The sequence below is a fragment of the Poecilia latipinna genome, unplaced genomic scaffold (assembly GCF_001443285.1).
Source record: "Poecilia latipinna isolate Pla-1442-1.1 unplaced genomic scaffold, P_latipinna-1.0 Scaffold326, whole genome shotgun sequence".
NCBI classification, from domain to species: domain Eukaryota; kingdom Metazoa; phylum Chordata; class Actinopteri; order Cyprinodontiformes; family Poeciliidae; genus Poecilia; species Poecilia latipinna.
The window spans coordinates 220,147-239,948 of NW_015112942.1; the positions used below are offsets into that span (position 1 = coordinate 220,147).

Sequence of the window (19,802 nt, forward strand, 5' to 3'; positions counted from 1 at the left end):
TGTTTTTCCTCAGCCTATTGTCCCACAGAGTCGGCGAGCGCGTCACCGCGGCCCCTTTGTTTCTGCCTTTGTCCTGTGGTGCCGTGTTTGTTGTTTTTGCGCTGGCATGACGGCAGCGTGGCGCATGGCTGAGGGCCTCCTGCGTTTGATAACAGCCCGCAAACTGAGCCGGAGCGAAACAGTCCAAACGGGTCCTTCAAGGTCAGGAAAACCGCAGACACCGCGCAAGGTCACATTCTGATCTAAAAGCAATAAGTGTTTTATTGATGGGAGAGATGGAAAAAAAAAAAACAAGCAGGCAGATGTGCAAGCAACTGATTAATAATAAAAGAGATGTGTGGGACATAGAGGGGTTACAGCATGAAGCTTTGTGTGTGTTTGTGCAGAAGTTTTAGAGCCAAAGCATTGATCTTGTGCTAAAACCCAACAGATCCAATAGAAATAAAGCGAGTTAAAAAAGAAAAGAACAAAATGTGCTGGTGGCAGTTTCCTGGGTGCAAGGCCTCTCTCTCTCTCTCTCTCTCTCTCTCTTTCTCTCTCTCTCTCTCTCTTTCTGTCTCTCTCTCTCTCTCTCCCTCTCTCACATGCCTGAATCATTTCCTATCATCGGTGCAATTTGTGTACAGTGTGAAAGTACCGTTTTAACGAATACCATAACCAGCTCACTTCTTCTGTTTTGACAGTAATCCACGTATCATATAATCTCATCAACAGCATGTTTTATGACACAAAACAACAGTCAGCCCAGGTTCCTTTTTCTCCCCCTTTCCGTCTCTTTATGAACAATGTGCCTCTTGTATTTTACCTCCTGTGCCACTATCTTTCCATGAAAATAAGCAGACTGTCGTCACCTTTTATGTGCCTTTATCGGTTTTTCTCTTGTTCTCCTTTTTGTCTCTTGCCTTTGCCCAATCATTTTCAGTGTAGAGGTGTGAAAAGAAACATTGCACTCCTACAGATTTTTTTTTTTTTTGCTTTTTTTTGGTCTTACTTAAATGTTTCAGCAGACAAAAAAAATCTGAATAAATAAAATGCAGTTTTTTGATTTCATTCATTTAAAAACAAAGCTGAGCTAACCAAGGCAGCCCTGTGTGAAAATATTTAACTTGTTAAATTGTAGATTTACAAAAGAATAAAGACATTAAAAAGCAACATAGAATAGCTCATACTGAAGAAATTGCACAATAATAAAGAGACCGTTGGACTTCAGAACAGGAAAATATTCTGTATACTAAAAAAATAAAATAAAACAAAAAACATCATATGTGGTGTAAAATTAACACAGAATTATTGGGGGAGGGAATCATACCTGCAGTCAAACATGGTGGTAGTTGTGTGATGGGACCATGAATTCTGCTGTCTCCCAAAAAATCCTGAATGTGAATGTTGGGCTGTCACTTAGTTGCCTTAAGGTCAAAAGTGCTCTTCGGTTTTGCAGCAGCGACCTGAAGAAACAGCTTGTCCATAATTTAGCAGCTATAAAAAGTGTCCTAGTTGAAGTGGGGATGCAAATCACAGTGAGATATTTAACATGGTCTCTAATGTATCTCAATTAGAACAATTCTGTAAAGAAGAGTGGGCTAAAATTTCTCCACATTGACAAGAAAAGACTCATTGCCTCGCATCATAAACAGCAGATGCTGCTGCCAGGGGTGGCATAACCAGTTATTAATTTTAGAGGGCAATTACTTTTCCACCTAGGGCCAGCTTGTTTCAAAAGTTTTATCCTTTAATTGCTCAAATCATCATCTGAAAACCACATTTTGTGCTTTCCCAGGTTGTCTTTGGTATTAGGTGTCATCTTGTGATCTGAAGACGTGACAATACAGCAAAAACAGAAGAAGCCTAAATGAGGAGAAACACTATTTCGCATCACTATGTACCTGGAAAACCTGCTAAGTGGGTAGAGCTCCAAAGTGGATCAGTCAGGGGCAGATTTAGGTCTGAGGCGGGGACTAGTTGATTCCCAATCCCAGCCAAATCTGTTTGTTCGGGAACACTCTGTGGGACACGAAGCCTTAGAAATTCCCATATGCTCTGCAGTTCACATTTGCATTCACGTACATTAGTCTTCCCACAATGGAAAAGCCACCATAAAAGTCCCCTTTTCAATTCCCCTCTCTTCATAAACTTTCTCTCAGACGCACCCCCCCAAACCCCCATCTATCAACTAGTTGGCAATGGCATTGTTTTTAATCATCAGAACCTCAAAATTATTATTATCGCTTCTGATGCGGCAATTAAAACTTCAGGTCAGAGGCACAACGAGCGGTGATCAGCAGCCGAGCTGAGAAGTTTTAATTAGACGATCAGAACCATTAATGCACAAAAAAAAGGTGTGCGCTGGGAAATTAACGGGAACGTCTTAATCAGGGTTAGCGACTCCGAAGAGGAGTCAAGTGAACAGAGAGCAAAAAACAAATCATTTCCGCACCACTGGGACAAAACTCAATTAAATATGCATGCAGAAAAATGGAAATTTCTCCGCATCCGCTGCACCGACTGTTAGAGAACTGTGGCAAAATCTCACGGCGGGGTCGGCAACCTGCTTATTGTTATTCTTCTGTAATAAAAAATGAGAGCGGGGCCAGATGCTGGGGTCCGGGTGCAGCCGGGGTGGTTGTCCATCAGTAGCTTTACGCTCGACTTGCTCGCGGCGGCTGTTCGTGGCTTCCCGGAAAGCGAGAGAAGTGTTGGGAGGTGGGGTGGGGGGGGGAGAAACGCTCTCCTCTCGTGAGCTGTGAATTCACAAAAAAATAAAAAAATATATAAACATTGTAATTTTGCAAGCGTGTCTGTGTGTGTTTGCCTGTGCTTTTCCTGAAATACGCAGAGGCGAGCGCACACACCGTCACACACACGCATCTCCCTTGAGAGGCAGGGACATGAAAGGTTCACTGAGCTACACACTGGGAGGCTTGTCGATTAATCTGCCGAAGGTTCATAAAGTTATAACTAGACTTTTTTCTTTCTTTCTTTCTTTTTTTTTTTTTTTTGAAAGCTACTTCAACTCTTGGTTGCATATTGTAAAATAATCCCGAGCTAAACAGACATCTCCCAGACCTTGTTTGTATTAATTAACTTAAGATATTGCAGAGGGGGGTGGTTGGGTTGTCCCCGTGTCAGTCATGTTGGAACCCAGCAGGAATCTACAACGGGGCCTGTATCTGTGTTTGATTAGTTGAAGAGATAAGCTTCGGTTTAAACAGGCAATATCTACCTCTCATGTATACAGACCCCCCCTGTGTGCTCGCTTCGTACCAACAGAAACTCCGCAGGGAGCTGGTCTGTTTGTGGGGCAGCCTCGTTCCCTGAATGAACAACAAAATCAGGTTATTCCATTTTTCATGTGACGTTCCACAAGTTGATTGCATCCCAGACTGCTTTGGATGTAAGGTGCTGCTTGGTAGAGCTGCAACGTGAAAAAAAAAGTCTTCACATTTTGTCACGTTGCAGCCCTAAAATCCAGTGGGTTTTGTTGGGATGTTTTGTGATGGACCAAAGGTGCAACTTCCTGAGTTAATGGTAGAGCCACTGTTTGCTGGAAGCACAGGAGTCGGTTTCAAAAAGCTTTCTACTCCTTGATAATGATTTGATTTTCTCCTATTCTTCTTGGCAAAGTAGTTCAAGTTCACTCAGATTGGATGGCGAGCATCTCTGAGCCTGCCTTCACTTGTAACAGGTTTCCTTCAAATATTCCTCCGTATTTAACTGCATTCATCTTTGATTCATCTCTGACCAGCTTCCCAGCATCTCCAGACATGATGCCGCCACTGCCATGTTTCACAATGGGGAAGGACTCTACGTACTAATTTAGTGATTTCTGAATTGACTTTGTTGCCAGGGATTTTGTTTATCAGGGTAAGAGAGCCAGTATTGATCCAAGTCCTAAAATCATATACATTTATTAACGATTTGGTTGTAACTTGACAAAATGTGGAAATAAAATTGAAGGGGTGTGAATACTTTCTAACAGTTTACCTTCTGCACATTTATCTATATTCGACGTGACTAAAGTGCACGCTCACACAAATTATGCCCTCCCTATAGCGCTACTAGGATTTCGACTATTCTGGCACGCGAACAGACATTCTGCATCAGAACCCAAACATACCCGTGGGGTTTGGAGAGCTTTGCAAGAGATAGTTTGTCAGTGCAGACTGAGAAGAAGCAGCTCTAATGATCCCATTTTTGACCAAAGATATATATGTATATATATATAAAGGACCCTGACGTCAAGCGAAAGGATTCAAAAATACCTAAGTTTTGGCCTTTTACAGACACTACGCGCCTGCTCGTCTTTGTGGTCCTGCTCTGTTTCCAGTGAAAATAATGTCACCGTTAACATAAGCAGCTGGAAAAATTAGTTTCAGCTGTTGTGTTCTAACCTGCCTGTGCTTTTTTTTTTTTTCTCTCCCCAACTCCCAGTGCTTACTGAGGTGTCTCCTCCTTGACAATTAGTACACGGGGCTAAAACAGAGTGTAAATAATGTCCGAGGCGTGTGACAGTGTTGTTTTTCTTTCTGATATTCATTAATAAGGCAGAATGCTTACTGGACTCTCAGAGAGGTGGGAGGATCTGGTCCCAGGGGGAGAAGTTGTTCTTTCATGTAGGTCCCTGCAGATTTTATCTCATTGTACGCTATCATGCACACAAACGACTTGAGGTAAACAGCTTAGAGTTTCCATAGCAATCCTTACTGTAAGCAATGGGGGGAAAAAAAGCTGCCGCGGACAAGAACCAAAAGCATAAATAACAGTTCGACCTGCTTTTATACAGCAGAGCACAGAGTATTTTATTTGTTTTAAATTGTGCTGCAGGTTTAAAAAGACAAATAATCTGTGGTATCCACTTTTTGCGCCAGTTCCATGCTCGGCATGTACTTGTAATCCACTCATGCTTCGTTTTGTAAACAAAAATCCTTACAGAAATAGGTACGAATGGAAAGAAGCCCCTGTTGAGGGGTCACTTCCTACAAGGAGCCTGAGATTGCCGAACAAAGGAAGTCAGTAGTTAAGGCACAATATAAAGAATAAATTACATCCAAAGCAACACCCAAATGACCTCAACCTTCCTGCGGAGTGTATTTCTGGAAAAAAAAATACTTTTTTTTTTTTTTTTAAATTTATGCCTTCCACTTCCTAATAGTTTTTGCAGCTGATGCTTTTTCGGATTCCTCGTCCTTTAAAAAGCTGACCCCTTCCAGCCCCCGCTCCCCGCCCTCCACCTGCAATTGTCTTAACACCAAACTGCTCGGTAATGCGTCTCCGATATACGGGGCACAGAAAACTGTGTAACTCCTGAGAGTCATTGTTTCAGAGAGGAAGCCCGCAGTGTAAATACAGTAACTGAGAAAGCATGTGTGGGTAGCGCGGGGTTCATTGTCTGGCAACGGGGGTGATCAGTAAACTGCTTCAAATTGCATATCCTCTAATGATTCCACAGCTTTGCAAAAAGAAAATGAAAACAGGATTTTATGTTGCTCCAATGTGATTTACATAATGCCGACGGGGGGCTCACACATGATTATGGTTGGCTTTATGGCTGAGGGGAAAATGAAGAGGCTCGTACTCATTGATAGAGAAAGTGGATTGAGTCCTTAAGGTGGAACTTTGTTACCTCAGATATTGCACATTTTTCTATCTCGAAATGACATGTGCTTAAATCAGCACCAAGGACAATGTCTGCTGCGAGTGTCTCCAGACGACCTCGCAGAAGTCTTAGTGGCCCTTAAACTTTTTCACAGTTTATGATTTTTGCAACCACAGACTTTAATGTATTCATTAGGATTGTATGATAGAGCAACACAAAACAGTGCATAATTCAGTGGATTTTTTTTTTTTCTTTCATGTCAAACATCCAAAGAGTGTGGTACCTGCTACCTTAAATATTTGCAGCCTTCGCCTCAGTAAATGTCATCCCATTATAAATCTCGTAAGAGCAAAAATATCATCAGGCATAAGAACATCTGTTTAACTTTTTTCAACAAACCATGTGATGGACATACAACTAATAACACAGATCAGATGAGACTAAAACTTTTCCCCTACGTCTAAAAGGCTTGTGTTTGTGGGTGGAAGCATCATGATGTGGGAATGCTTTTCGTTGGATGTCGTTTAGAGTTGATAGAAAATGGACAGAGCTAAATTTAGGACAAATCGCGAAAGACTCTCTGGTTCAGTAGAAGAATGATCCTTTTGGCTAAAATGTGACAAAGTGTGGAAAAAGTGAAAAAGGCACTCAGTGAAAACCAGAGCACAGCTTCTACTCTTAGGTCCGTGTATCATAGCTACAATCGTTTTGCTTTCTGAAAGAAAAAACTCAACAATGGTTGTTCTGAAAATGCCTTTAGAAGGTGAACTTTGGTGGTCCCGTGAATGAAGGGAAAGGTAACAGAGTCCAGTTTCTGCCCTAAAAAGGCAGCTCTGGATATGGAATGTCACAGGCAGCTGTTCCTCCCTCATCAGAGGACATGTTATAAAGATAGCCCCACTTGGATTGAAATAATGCCACCCATTCCTGCCCCAAAGCACACTCTGTCATGTGCTATTGTTCAGAGAGGCTCCCCTGGGAAAATAAATGCTGGGACTTGTTAGTGTACATGGCCGTATGTTTAAGTAAAATTACACAAAATTCAAAACTATATGTTTTTTTTGTATCTATTTGACAAGTTATCCCCTTCCCAGGAGACTCAGGATGCAGTCTAAATTTCACCAAAAGCCCAAAAGAGCTAAGCGTTTTCACTCTTCGATCTTGACAGCTTAAACGCTGTGCAGCCCCCCCACTCGGTGTCAGGTCCACAGCCTCTCGAGGTGAGAGTGAAGATAACATTTCACAGTGTCTATATAGCACTGTCATGTGAAGGATTATGTAGCCGTGTACAAGCCGCTTGTAGTACTGTAGGGGGTCTGATACCTATCTCCCTGTGGTTTAGATGCTGGTGCCGTTGTTCTATTTTTTCTGCTGCGCTAAAACCTGACCAAAAGTGTGTTTGAGTCTTTCCAGTCTTTTGCTGTCGCTGTCAGTTAATACTGGGAGGATTTAGCATCAGAAACTCCTGTTTTCTGTTCCCCGTCTTTTTCCCATTGGTTTGAACAACTTCTGCACTGGTAATCCCTGGTAATCGCCTCTTGTGTCAATAACTGTGTTTTACTCACGTTGCATTTCCATCTTTCTTTCTGTTTTTCCGCCAGCTGAGAGGAGTTTATGCACTGACACGACCTCAGGAAAACCCAAGATGGCCGCCAAAAGGAAAGGTGGCCTAAAACTCAACGCTATCTGTGCCAAGCTCAGCCGGCAAGTGGTGTACGACAGCAGCTCCCAAAACGCAGAGGGAGATCAGAGCGTAGCAGAGAACAGCGAGCGCGGCAGTTCCTACTACGACGACAACGAGACCAACTTCCCAGAAAGCCTGAGCCTCAGCCAGAGCCTCGAAGAGGACCAGAAGAGACGCGAGGCCATCGAGAAATGGGTCAACGGCGAGTACGGGGACGAGCCGCCTGCTCCCGATGAGGAGCAGGAACATGAACTCAGAGTCAGCAATGACGAAGACGGTCCTCCCGAGGGCGTCTACATGGTCCAGCCCAAGGGCTGCAGTGACGAAGAGGACAATGGCGAGGAGGCCGAGGCCACGGCGGGCTCTCAAGATGGTAGTTACCATGACGACAAAGAAACTGAAGAGAGACCTCCAAAGGACAACAGCTACATGCCCCGGAGCGAGGGCCAGAGTCGCCAAGCAAGTTTCTCCTCTCCAGGTATGTTTAACCTGACATCCAGATCATGGCATGTTTTTGAGAACAAACAATGTCTTTGGGACAATGATCAAAATTTTACTGTAATCTGTAATCCAGTTTGTCCTGTTCCTCGATTCTGTTGATCTATTTACAAGGTGATTCTAACGCTGGAAAAGCATTAGGAAGGATCAAAGCAAATGCCAGTTTTATTGTTGTTAGCAACTAATGATTGGTTCTTCATATTCCTACGATTTTTACAAATCATTGGCATCCTGTCAATGTTATGTTTGTTTCTTCAGCGCTTGTTAAACCATATGTTATCAACCAGCCCAACCTTGTCAACGAAACGAGATGCAACAATCCAAGTAGCACTTTTTGTCTTCAAATCCAGGAGCCATATTTAAAAGTTTTGAGGGAAACAGCAGTCAGACAACACTTTTGGAAAACAGATTTCTTTCTAGTGCAAAATCTTGCGAGATCTTGTGCCATGAGCTCTTGTTCCACGCCTGGCCAGTATTTTTTTATAGATCTGCAACTACCTCTGTCTCAGCTCCACAGTGGTTAGCACTCAATAGTATTAAGGGACAAAAGCTTGGATAGACGAAAGGAAAGGTGACATTGCCACACATCCACATAAGCTTAAGTGTACCCATTATTGGAAAGACAGGCTCTAGAGTTACAGTATGAATAGCCAGTGACATTATTACTCTAAAGGCAGCTTCAGCTGGCAGGTCAAGGGGGCGAAAAAAGGAACTTGTTTGAGGTTTACAATTATGAAAAAAACAAAACATAATTCATAAAATGGGGAAGGCTGATAAGGCTGGGCCTTTAAACGTTCAGCAGAGGGCCAAGAGCACATGGCAGGGCCAGACTAAGCTTCATATTACACCCAGGATTACATACTGAGTCTTTGATTTTTTTCCCCTAAGCTCACTAAACTTAGCCACTGCCTCAAGCTCCTCTCTTACACGGAGGTACATAAGTTTTTTTTCTTTTTTTTTTTTGCAGCTGTTAAATCCAAGCGATCAGTTGTCAAATAAAGTCAGCAATGCTGAAGTTATCCTGCAGTGGCCTATTTAGTTTTTTCCCAACAATTTTTTTTTTCTTTTTACATTCCTTAATACAACGAGCACTCGTTGTAAAATGACTCATAATGGCCCTTGTTTAATTGTGGCACTATGTTCCCTTCGTATTACTCACTGATTATCAGACAGATAAAGCCGGCAGCAGGGAAGAATTAACGGCACCCAGCAGTCTTTTGGGAAAGTGTTGTTGCACACTTTGTGACCCTTGAAACTAGACACTTTCAGAGAGAGTGGCCTTATGTCGCAGACGTTAAAACACAGAGCTGTAAAAAACGTGAAAAAAACAAACACATACACAGACGCACTCAGCTCGGTTATAAGAATAGATAAAGTCAGTTTCACACAGAGAGAAGAGAGAGAGAAAAAAACAGCAATTTGCAGGTGAAACCGGTTGTTGTGGTGCAAAAACAAGTTTTGTTTCGCGTTCGCTCGCCTCGGTCGAGCAGTTTTTCGGGCTTCTATCTAGGTTTAAGTGTGCGCCTCAGAGTCGCGTCACACGTACTCCCTTTTTTTGTCATCGTCTCTATTTTCTTCTTTTTGTTTTGTGCGTTTTTTTTTCACTGAAAGTTCAGCAGCCGCTCTGGCCACAGTTAGAATCGGGGGCAGGGGCTTCTGAGAAAAGAGCGCAGACTTCATTTCAGAGGCAAAAGAAAAAAAAGTGCTCTGTGGTTTTAATTAGTCATTTTGTTTATTTCGCAGCCTTAAAAGGGCCTTGTCTGTAAATATGTTGAACTATTGTGAGTCAGGCTTACACCTTTCTCCCTCCGCCGGCTCCCTTCTTTTAAGCTCACAAGAAAGCCGGGTGTTTGAAGACGGCATGGAGAGAGCACCCCGCATCAGTCGCAAATCTCGTCTTTAGAGCGTTGTTGTTGTTGTGTTTTTTTTTCGTCTCTCTTTTCTTTCCCCGAGTTCCTCTTTGTTGATTGTAACTAGGGCATCTATATTGCCGTGTTTCTGTTCAGCTCACAATTAAAACATTTTTCCTTCCCTCTCCCCCTCTTCCTTTCCCTCTCTCTCCGGCTCCCTCTTTCTCTTTCTCACTGCTGTCTTTCAAAGGCTGATGTGGAGTGCACATAATTATGCATATAAACATAGTGGCTTAATTATCTCTCACAACATCAGTGACAATGTAATTAACAAACATTGCAAGATCAATGAGAGAAACTGCGACCTTCAAAACATTTAACTCCTCACATCGAGGCATTGCGCAGATTTCCTATCAGTGCAAAACCCCAGAATACTTTTCCTAGATAATTTAGATGTCGCATTAGAGCCCTCTTAAGCCAGTCAATGGGAAAAAAAAACCCAACAACAATGAATTAAAAAGTATGAAACAAATGATAGAGATGCTCAGAGCAAAGGATCAAACAGGCTTGACCATGACTTCCATTTGCAATTCTGGGTTCACCCCAAAAGGTTATTATTCATTTCAAGCTATTTCAAAGCCCCCTCCCTCTATTTACTGCCTGTTAATTAACTGAGCAAACAGTGTGGAAGTTTTAAGCCCGGCACTTTTCTTTTTTCGTGTGACAAATTACATCAAACAAATGTACATAACGTCATTTATGCATTGCAACTCTTTATTAGCTCAGCCACTGTCTGTTTAAAAAGTGCACCCTCAAACTAATTCACTGATACGAGCATAAGTAGTTTTTTAAAACTATATTAAAATTACCATAAGGATTAAAAATAATAATAATAATAATAACGCAGCTGATTGAGACCAGTACGGCTTTTTGAAGCCAAACATTTTAACCAAATGCTTGCAAGCTCTTCAGATTAGTCCATTTATAGCCGCCGGCTTCCATCTTTATCATCGCCGACACCTTCTGCCTCTTGGTGCCATGGACACTGAGGCCGTGCCACACGCTGATGACCATTTTTGGGCAGCAAATGGAGATATAATGCCCATCTGTTATCATATCGGTGAGGGGAAAATGCGGCCTAATTGCCTCAAATATAGACAAGGCAGGCCTGTGTCGTGTTTTGGATCCTGAAGTGTCGAGATTAGGAGCTGGTTGCCTGCAGCTCTCCTCCAGAGAGAATGCAGATGGAAATGTCAGATGGGGTTAAAGCAGAAGAAGAAAAGAAAATTATTTAGTTATTTATTCATTAATTTGTCCTAAGCCGAAGGGGGCCAAGTTGGGCCCTGATCCCCCACACACAACACTGAGGTTCCCCACCTGGTGTCACATGGCGTTATTAAGAGGTGCTCAGTTGAGTAGCAGCCTCATTTACATGACGTTTTAGAAAGGTTATCTCCTGTCAGTCCTAGTAATAATCCCTTCAAGTCCAGTCATTTGCCTTTCAGTGATAGCACGTCACGCAATCCGGCTGATTTCTCAGCAAAGAGGGAAGAGAACAAAAAAAAAAAAAACAGACATCTGTTAAATATTAAAAAATGAAGCATTGCATTGCATTGCAACAGGAAGATGTTAAGTCTTTGATACAGCTTTTAAACTGCTTTTTTATTTTTGTGAGGTGAACACGAACAAATGTCCAGTTCTCTAAACTGATATGTAGCAATTTTGTGTAAAAAGAAAAAATTAAGTGCATTCCATTTGTAACTTTTGCCACATTTTATCATGTAAAGACCAAAAAACTGTAACATATATGTGAAATATGGTCGACCAACACTAAGTAGTGAATAATTGTGAGGCACAGGAAAAATAATATACAATAATATAAGAATAATAAGAAAGCTATGACGTGACCCCCATTACTCTCATACCCCTAAATGAAGTTTCTGAGAGTTCTTGAAACCTTGAGATGTCATTCTATGACCTAATCCAACTTTAATTTCTCCACAACTGTATCAATAACCTGGTGGCATTGGACTTTATTTAAGGGTACCAGAATAACCTCTGGGCCAGTTTTTAGTCTCAAGCCTCCTTGCATGATTTATTTCATGATTGTTCTGTATTTATCTCTATCCACCTTCCAATCACCTCTGAACAGCTTCACTGTTCCCAATAAAGAGAACCATTCCCGCAGCATGATGCACCCACCTCTGTGTAGATGGTGTGTTCAAACCTTGTTCATGAAACAGCTCCATTAATGGTGAAATTAAATTAGGAAAAAGTGGATTCTCTTTATAATTCTCTGACTTTTAAAGGGAATTAAATGTGATTAATTTTATGAAATAATTTTATTTATGTGTATTGGACCAGTTTTTACTTTTCAAGTAAAAATTAGTTGAAAACTGTTTCTTTCCACTTTTCCACCGCTTTGTGAAGGCTTGTTGTGTAGAGAGTACATTTAAGTTGGTGTTTTTTTGTTGTTGTTGTTTTTTGATAAAATGTGGGAATTACATTGATATAAAAGTATGAATACTTCACAAGGAGCTCTCTTTTTCAAGTTTTAGTAAAGTAGTTTTATTCTTTCACTCTTTGATCTGTGGGTGGGACTGCCCTAACTTTGGAGCAATATGATACACTGTATGGATAGATAGATGCATATCACATGGTGCGACTTGAGATGTCCTTATAAATACAAACCAATAATATCCATCCAAGAGAACTCGAATCGTTGTCCTTTCTTAATGGACTTCTTCAGAAGCAGTCCCAGTTATACTCAATGCCATCAATTCATTTTTCGGCTAAAGAAAAAAAAATGTAAACGTGAGATTCGGTGTTAAACAGCACAGTAGGCAATTGTATTTACGTAGTGTCACTGTGGTTTTAGTACATGTGAAAACACGATAGATTTGACAAACTGATCTGTGGCAAACTTGTAGGTATTTCCTCTCAAATATCTGATCTATTTCTCCTAAAAATTTCATGGCACTTCGATCCACTAGATCCTGTTTCATACCGACCCACAGAGTGGAGAAACAACCCCAGCCGTGGCGAGTGGAAATTTGGGGATTATTTTACATGCTGCGCAGGGGATGTGAAGAGCAGGGCCCAGGGACTGATTTAGCAATAACTGAGAAATATGAGACAAGAACAGAAATATTTGCGTATTAATTACCTCGGATGGTGGGCGGCACCTCCTCCTGCCAGCTCATGTGTTCTCTGGTGATGAAAACAGCAGTAAAACAAATTTTTAAAAAAGGACTTTGGATTTTGTCCCTGTGACCGTGCCAAGTCAGTGAGTAAGTAAAGGAGGTCGAACATAGCGCTGTTGAAATGATCATCTGTTCTCAGATCCTGCCTAATGTGCAGAGTTACTCAAGAGGAGACTTTTGGAAATGAGTCAGATCTGCAAACACAACAAGGCTGCTCCGCCACTCCTGATTATTTCTTTCTTTCTTTTTTTCTTTCTTTTTTTTTTCTTTCCGCTTCTCTCTTACTCCCTTTTTCTCTGCACCATTTCCTCTTCACGCAAGCTCCTCTTCTTCATGCATAGCGTGATCCTTTCACTGCTTTCAGGGCCAAATCATCCTTTCCTTTCCGCCACTTTCTGACCACTTACTCTAACCTGGATCGCACTTAATGAGGCAGAATTAATCTCCACATAATGCAATTAAACTATACATTGACTGTATTCTGCCTGTGTCCTTGGGGAAGTTGTCCAATTTAATGGAGTCCTTAAGTAAAATTATGTTTTAGTTAATAAATGAACAAAAAGTTTGTTCTTTGCACTTTTGAAGGTGACACAATAATCAACTTTGAAGGTTTATTGGTTTATAAAACATTATTTAATACATTTTCTTAATTCCTGTAGTGTTGTTGGATTTTTTTTTTACATTAAGCACTAAAAATCTTTTAATTCTATAATTAATTCTTTAAATAAATTAATATTTTCTTGCAGCAGCACAAGTTCCCTGCTTTAATCTGAACATGTTTATTCGGTTAGGGTAAAAATCCAATTAAAGATGGCACAGCTACTGAGAATTCCTGTGAAATAAATATAACCCAAGCATTTTCAAATATACTTCATCTTTTGTAAGTTGATCAAAATCTTTGTGCTTGTTTCCTTGGAGTATACATTTGATCTTGCACAGAAGCCCATTTGTCCTAGCCTCTCATAATTCAATAAGGCATGTGTGTGTGTTGATATTCATAGGTCTAGAAATTTGCTTCAAGAAAAACTACTCAGTGAAATGTGCCTTTGAATAGAGATTATTGATTGAAAAGTTTAAAACAAATGGTAAAAAAAAACAAAACAAGGCATACAAACATAATTTAAACCTCCTTGTTGGAGAACTATGTAAGGCTGTGTTACTGTTATTAAAAGGTATTCGTTTTAAGATTTTTTCAAAAGTGGAAGATTCTGCGGTAACACTTTATTTGAAAGGGGGTGAATAAGACTGTCATGACACTGTCATAAACATGACATAACACAAGTCATGAACATGAATAAGCCTTCATGAATATTTATGACTGTTGTCATTCGGTTAATTATGACACTTTTAATACAAAGTTGACATTATTCAAAATGTCTGTTATGGCAAATTGACATGAACCAATAAATCATTATTGATATAAATTTGTTATAAAAGTATTACTGATTGCACTTTAAAAATAAGGTAACTTTATGTTATTAAAGGTTTAAACAGTAATGATTTCTTGGTTAATGTCAAGTTGTCATAACAACGACATTTTGAATAATGTCAACTTTGTATTAAAAGTGTCAATTTATCGAATGACGCTTTATGACAACAGTCATAAATATTCATGAAGGCTTATTCATGTTCATGACATGTGTTATGTCATGTTTATGACAGTGTCATGTCAGTCTTATTCATCCCCTTCAAATAAAGTGTTACCGATTCTGCTTTAGAGAAAAAAAAATCATTTTTTAAATTTTGACAACCAGTTTATCGTTATTCACAAAACAACGTGTGTTCATGGCACACACTCTTTGCTATGTTAACCTGCAGATTTTGCAGGACTGACACAGCAAGCAAAACAGGAAGAGCCTGAGGCTGTTTGATTGTAGACACATATATTCGCAGACATTTACAGATGTTGCATGCACTGCAGACAAACTTTTCCTGTTGTTAGATTTGTTTGAGGTCCTTAAATGCAAGAGCGCTGCCATTTGTTTCTAGACATGTTCATTACCCAAGTGAGCATTTTGGCAAATTTGGTCATAGATAATCTAATTGGTTAGAAAAATATTCATTATTGCAACAGAGTTATTTATTTATAGCGAACCATATAGGGACAACTGTCTGAAGTAAAGGTATTATCATTGCATCTATGCTGTTTATAGTATTATACAAAGATTCTTTCCGTTTTATACACACCAGTTTTCAAATGAACAATCTTAACTAATTGAACCTTATATGTAACTTTTTATTTTCTTTGTGCAGGAGAAGCTTCAGCCCTACGGGACTATGCTGTCAACACCATGAATAAGTTTCTTGGGATGTTTGGTTATGATGACCATCAGGTAAGGGACGAGGTGACCAAGAAGATCAGCTTTGATGCTGTCAAAGCTACCTCAGACCCCTCGTCCCTCAGCAATGCGGAGGACTCGCGCAGCCCTCGCTTCTCCAAGTACGAAGAGTACATCCGCAAGCTAAAAGCCGGTGAAACCCTCCCTTGGCCCGTGCACGCTTCCCCACCCAAACCGGATGACCTCAACTCCAAACAGACCCAAGAAAAGAGCGCTTCGATGCTCCAGAGCTCCGGCGGCCTGCCGGGGGCGGAGAGTCAGATCTACCACTCCAGCCTAGACCACAAACAGTCGGGAGCAACTCAGCTGGGCAACTCTCAGCCGCCAAATTCTTCCCACATACAGAACATGGCCTCCCGAGCCTCAAAATACGACTTCTTCATTCAGAAGCTGAAGATGGGCGAGAGCTTGCAGCAGCAGAACGGCAATGCTTACAAGCGACCGTCCAAGTACGACCTGGAGAATGTCAAGTTTCTTCACCTGTTCAAACCCGGCGAGGGCAACCCAGATATGGGTGGCGCTATCGCCTTTAAGACCGGTAAAGTTGGTCGTCCTTCCAAATATGACATCCGAACGATCCAGAAGCTAATACCAGGAAATCCAGAAACTTCTTTGATCCCTAATGTTCTGGCTACGGCACCAGGAAACCCTGGAGCTCCTGGGGTCCCCGCTGTTGGCACGACTGGGGCCAACATTGCTCCGGGGCTGACGATGGACCAGGCAGGACACATAAGCTTCAACGCTGCTGATTATATGAAGTCCAGCTTCTCCAAGACTGACTCTATAACCACAGGCACTGTGTCGTCAGTGAAGTAAGTTTTTATTTTTTATTTTTGCCATTTTTATGTGATACAATAAATATCTCCTCTTTAACTTTTATTGAAAAAAAAAATCTAATTTTCATACAGGTAATGAACTTTGTAATCATACTAAGTTCCCAGATCTTGGACAGTTTTCTTAAGAATTTTTTTTTTCATAATTAAAAAAAAAAAAGAAAATACTGCGCTCACTCGGTCTGGGAATCCAATTAATTTTGTTATAATAAGAGTTGCTGAACTAGAAGGTGGCAATAGCCTCAATAATAATAAAAATGTTAAGGTACATTAAGTAGTGCTAAAGTTTAAATTATTGCTAGACAGTATACCAATGAAGTCGCCAAAATTAGCTTAGCATCGCTAAAGTAGTGCTAAACTGAGAATGCAGGCTATAGCCTCATGAGTAAACTGTTTTAGCATTACTATAGCTTGGCACCAGCAAATTTGTATTTGTGCTAATCTGAATTTTTTTAATGTGGAACTTAACTAACTCACATAGTCTAAGCTAGCTTAAACTAGCATAGGACTGTTTTAGATGAACACTGCTATATTATGGCCAAGCCTAAGCAGTGCTAATCTGAGTCAATTGTCCTAAAATATTTGTAGCACTCTTGAATTTCTTCATTTCACATCTTAAGTTTCATGAAAGCAGTCAAAACAATACAAGAGTAGCGTGGGAAAACCCTTTTTTTTTCTAGTTTAGAAAATTATACCAAAAGTAGTCTTTTGTGCTTTCGTGTTCTCATCCTAGAGGTGTGTCACATTTATATTGCAGACACAGTCAATACAAATAATAATTTAAAACAGCTGAGATTCTGTGTAGATCAAGTTTGGGTGTGGCTTGTCAAAATAGATGTGTGGTGTTTCAAGAAATTGAGGAACAAGAACAAGAAAAACAAAACAAAACAAAAAAAAGTTGAAGCAAATACTGACTGAAATACAATGACACTATTTGCACCTGATCACCAACATGTTATGTGTCTGTCACTAAACGTAGAATCCTGTCAACTTATTTTTGAGGTATTTGAATTAAATACACCAACATAAACATTATTTAGGCCTTTTTTTTTTTTACAAAGAAGATAACATCCTCTATTACTTTCTGCATTTAAAATAACATACTGAGTACACAACAAATCCCTCATTTAAAGTTGACTAACAGAATCGAACAATTTCAAACATAAATTTCTCTTTTCCTTGCACCGATGGTCTCTGTGTGCAGCCCCCTCAGAGCTAATGTGATGCTCACATACAATTTAACTGCTTCTGTGAGTCAGTTAGCCAAACGCAAAGGTAATTGCTACCTCCGTAGTGTGAAACAGCGCATAACGCCCAATATATCCACGACATTATGAGCTGCGAAGGCGCATGAAGTGTTTACTCGCCGTAGCACTCCATGGAGACTGATTTAGCACAGTCATCGCAAAGTGACTGACTTCTTTCGTTTGGCTGGGGTGTAACAACTCTCCCTTTAATTACTTCAGAGCCACGGCTAACCTCCCGGTGAGTCGCAGGGGCCGGCTCGACGCTGCCTGATGAGGGCACTTTAAAGGAAGCAAACGAGGGGTTTGGGGAGCTCACCTACAGCTGTGTGCATTAGCAGCAGGAAGGAGCTTCCAGAGTCTGTTTGATTGGTTGTGACCTCGTCTCTACTCAGCCAGGACCTATCAAAGACACTGTTTAAGAGCCCTCAGGCACCTCTCCCTCAAGCTTTGGCCTTTGCCAGGTTGGGGGCTCTGCGAAGCGGCAGTGTTGGCTAACTGACCCAGTCTGCTGCTTGTAGTACACGGGGAGGAGGAAGGGGTGCTGGGTAAAATGTCTGGCAATGTATCCTCCCCTCTGGGCCAGATTAACCTCAGGTCATCCCCTGTGTGGAGCCGCTCACATGGAGCTAAATGCCACTTGCTGAGCGGGAGCAAACATGACCAAATCTCTATTAGGGGTTTTTATTCTGCTGCCAGCTTTATGAAAGGAATCACAACACAGGTGACAAAAGGAAAACACCATTCCCCCGCGCGCCTCTGTAATGTGATGAATTCCTCTTTATTTCCTGCCCTGAAATGAATTTGTTTGAGCCGAAGCTAACGTTCTATATATCAGCTTCTAGAGGTGTCTTGCATCTTTGTTTACGCTGATTCCAGACAGATTGCAGTAGATTTGACATCCACATTAGAGCCAAGGCCTCTGGAGATTATCAGAAAATGCTGATTTTTAGATCTTTTATTTTATGTTTGCATACTCTCCGCACAACAAAAGATTAATGTCCTTTTGCTTCCGTATTTTGGACTTTGATTGGTTGGGAGCCAGTGCATTGCATCAAAGTACGCACCTTCTATCTTTGATTCATGGCGTGGCTGAAAACGCTGTTATGCCACTGGAAAATACATATTGATAGAGCACAGTTTGGGAGTGGCTTTTAAGAAAATATTGTGTCAGTTTCTTCTTATTAACAACCGACATGCCTGCCTCACTATTAATCCTGTCTGTTTGGTGTTTGCTCTTGCATTAGGAATGGTCTGCCGCCTGATAAACCCGCCAGTGATGACGTAAACCTCTACCAGAAATATATCGCCAGGTATGCAAATCCCTCTTGGTGCAAAAATCAATAGAAATTTGCTCAAAACATGAAGAGATCTTTTTTAAATCAACTGATGCAGCAGTTTGGTCTTCCAAGTAATTACACTGGTAGGGAAATGATCCATAGGGAGCCTTATGTATGAGAAGAGTAGTTCAATGTTGATGAAATGGAAATAAAAAAACATGCTGTGATGTGCAATTACATGCAAAACATAAATGTTATTTACAGCCTCCTATTTGTACTGTTAAGGATAAAAATGTGAATATTATGAAGGATTTCTATTGAGGTCTAAATTGTTTTATTGGATTTCAGCGGCAAGTTTGGTCATGCTTTGAGCTGATCGTTATACACTAAATAATAGACAGGAAAAATGGGTGGCTTTGTCTTGCTAAACTGTTTCAATTTGATTTGCATATCAAAATGATTTTGTATAATTGAATTGAATTATTAATATGAACGAATGAAGATCAGATGTGGGGTTCCTCGGGGCTCCATTCTTGAGCCACTTTTATTCAGTTTCTATTTGCTCCTCCTACTTTAGATTATGGATTACTAATCCTTTTCCATACTTGCACAGAAGATCAAAGATTATCTGTTCAGTTCATGTTTATAATGTGCAGCCTATTTGTTGATTTCTGGTTTGCAGCATTCCTTTTTTTATGCAATGTTTTGATATTATTATTAGTCTTTTTTATTTTAAGTGGGTTTTCAACCTCTGTTCCTTTATTTTCTTGTGAAAAGCTTTGTGAGTGAAATGCTTTGAGATTTTAATGAGTTAGTTAGATAAGTAGACATCAAATGTTCAGATTTCAACTTATTTTATTTATTTATTTTACTGAAAACTTTTTCTCACTTTTTAATCCTGAACTTGGACTCATTGACCTTTATTCAGTATGTCATATTATAATCCCAGATGAGACCAAAAATAAATATGATTGACCTGCTACTGTTAAATTATTAATTAAAGTAAGGTAGCTCTATTTTCTTATGGTACACTATGCATAGATTATACAAAATAATTAAAAAACATAAATGGTAAATGCAGGTATGAAAGATCCCGCTGTCTGGTATAGCGGTGCACCCCAAAAAAAGTTAAGTGTGAAACAAGCAAAACTGCCTAAGCACAAAACGCCAAAAGCAAAAAAATGACCAACACTACAGTCATTTACAACAAAATACAGTAAAGAAGGGAATGTATCTTTCATTTCACTGGACATAACATCCAGTTGAATTCATCATCAC

At 40.4% G+C, this 19,802-nt stretch overlaps 1 protein-coding gene across 6 annotated transcripts in view; it reads left to right on the top strand.

Moving 5' to 3' along the window:
* The window catches only part of casz1 (castor zinc finger 1), a 101,893-nt gene that overhangs the window by 48,388 nt on the left and 33,703 nt on the right, over nucleotides 1-19,802 (top strand). For all 6 annotated transcript variants that reach the window (XM_015035155.1, XM_015035154.1, XM_015035152.1 and 3 more), the window contains 3 exons: nucleotides 7,195-7,755; nucleotides 15,082-15,979; nucleotides 18,492-18,557. In XM_015035155.1, the coding sequence (XP_014890641.1) occupies nucleotides 7,195-7,755; nucleotides 15,082-15,979; nucleotides 18,492-18,557 (1,525 nt within the window). The remainder of the gene's footprint in view (nucleotides 1-7,194; nucleotides 7,756-15,081; nucleotides 15,980-18,491; nucleotides 18,558-19,802) is intronic.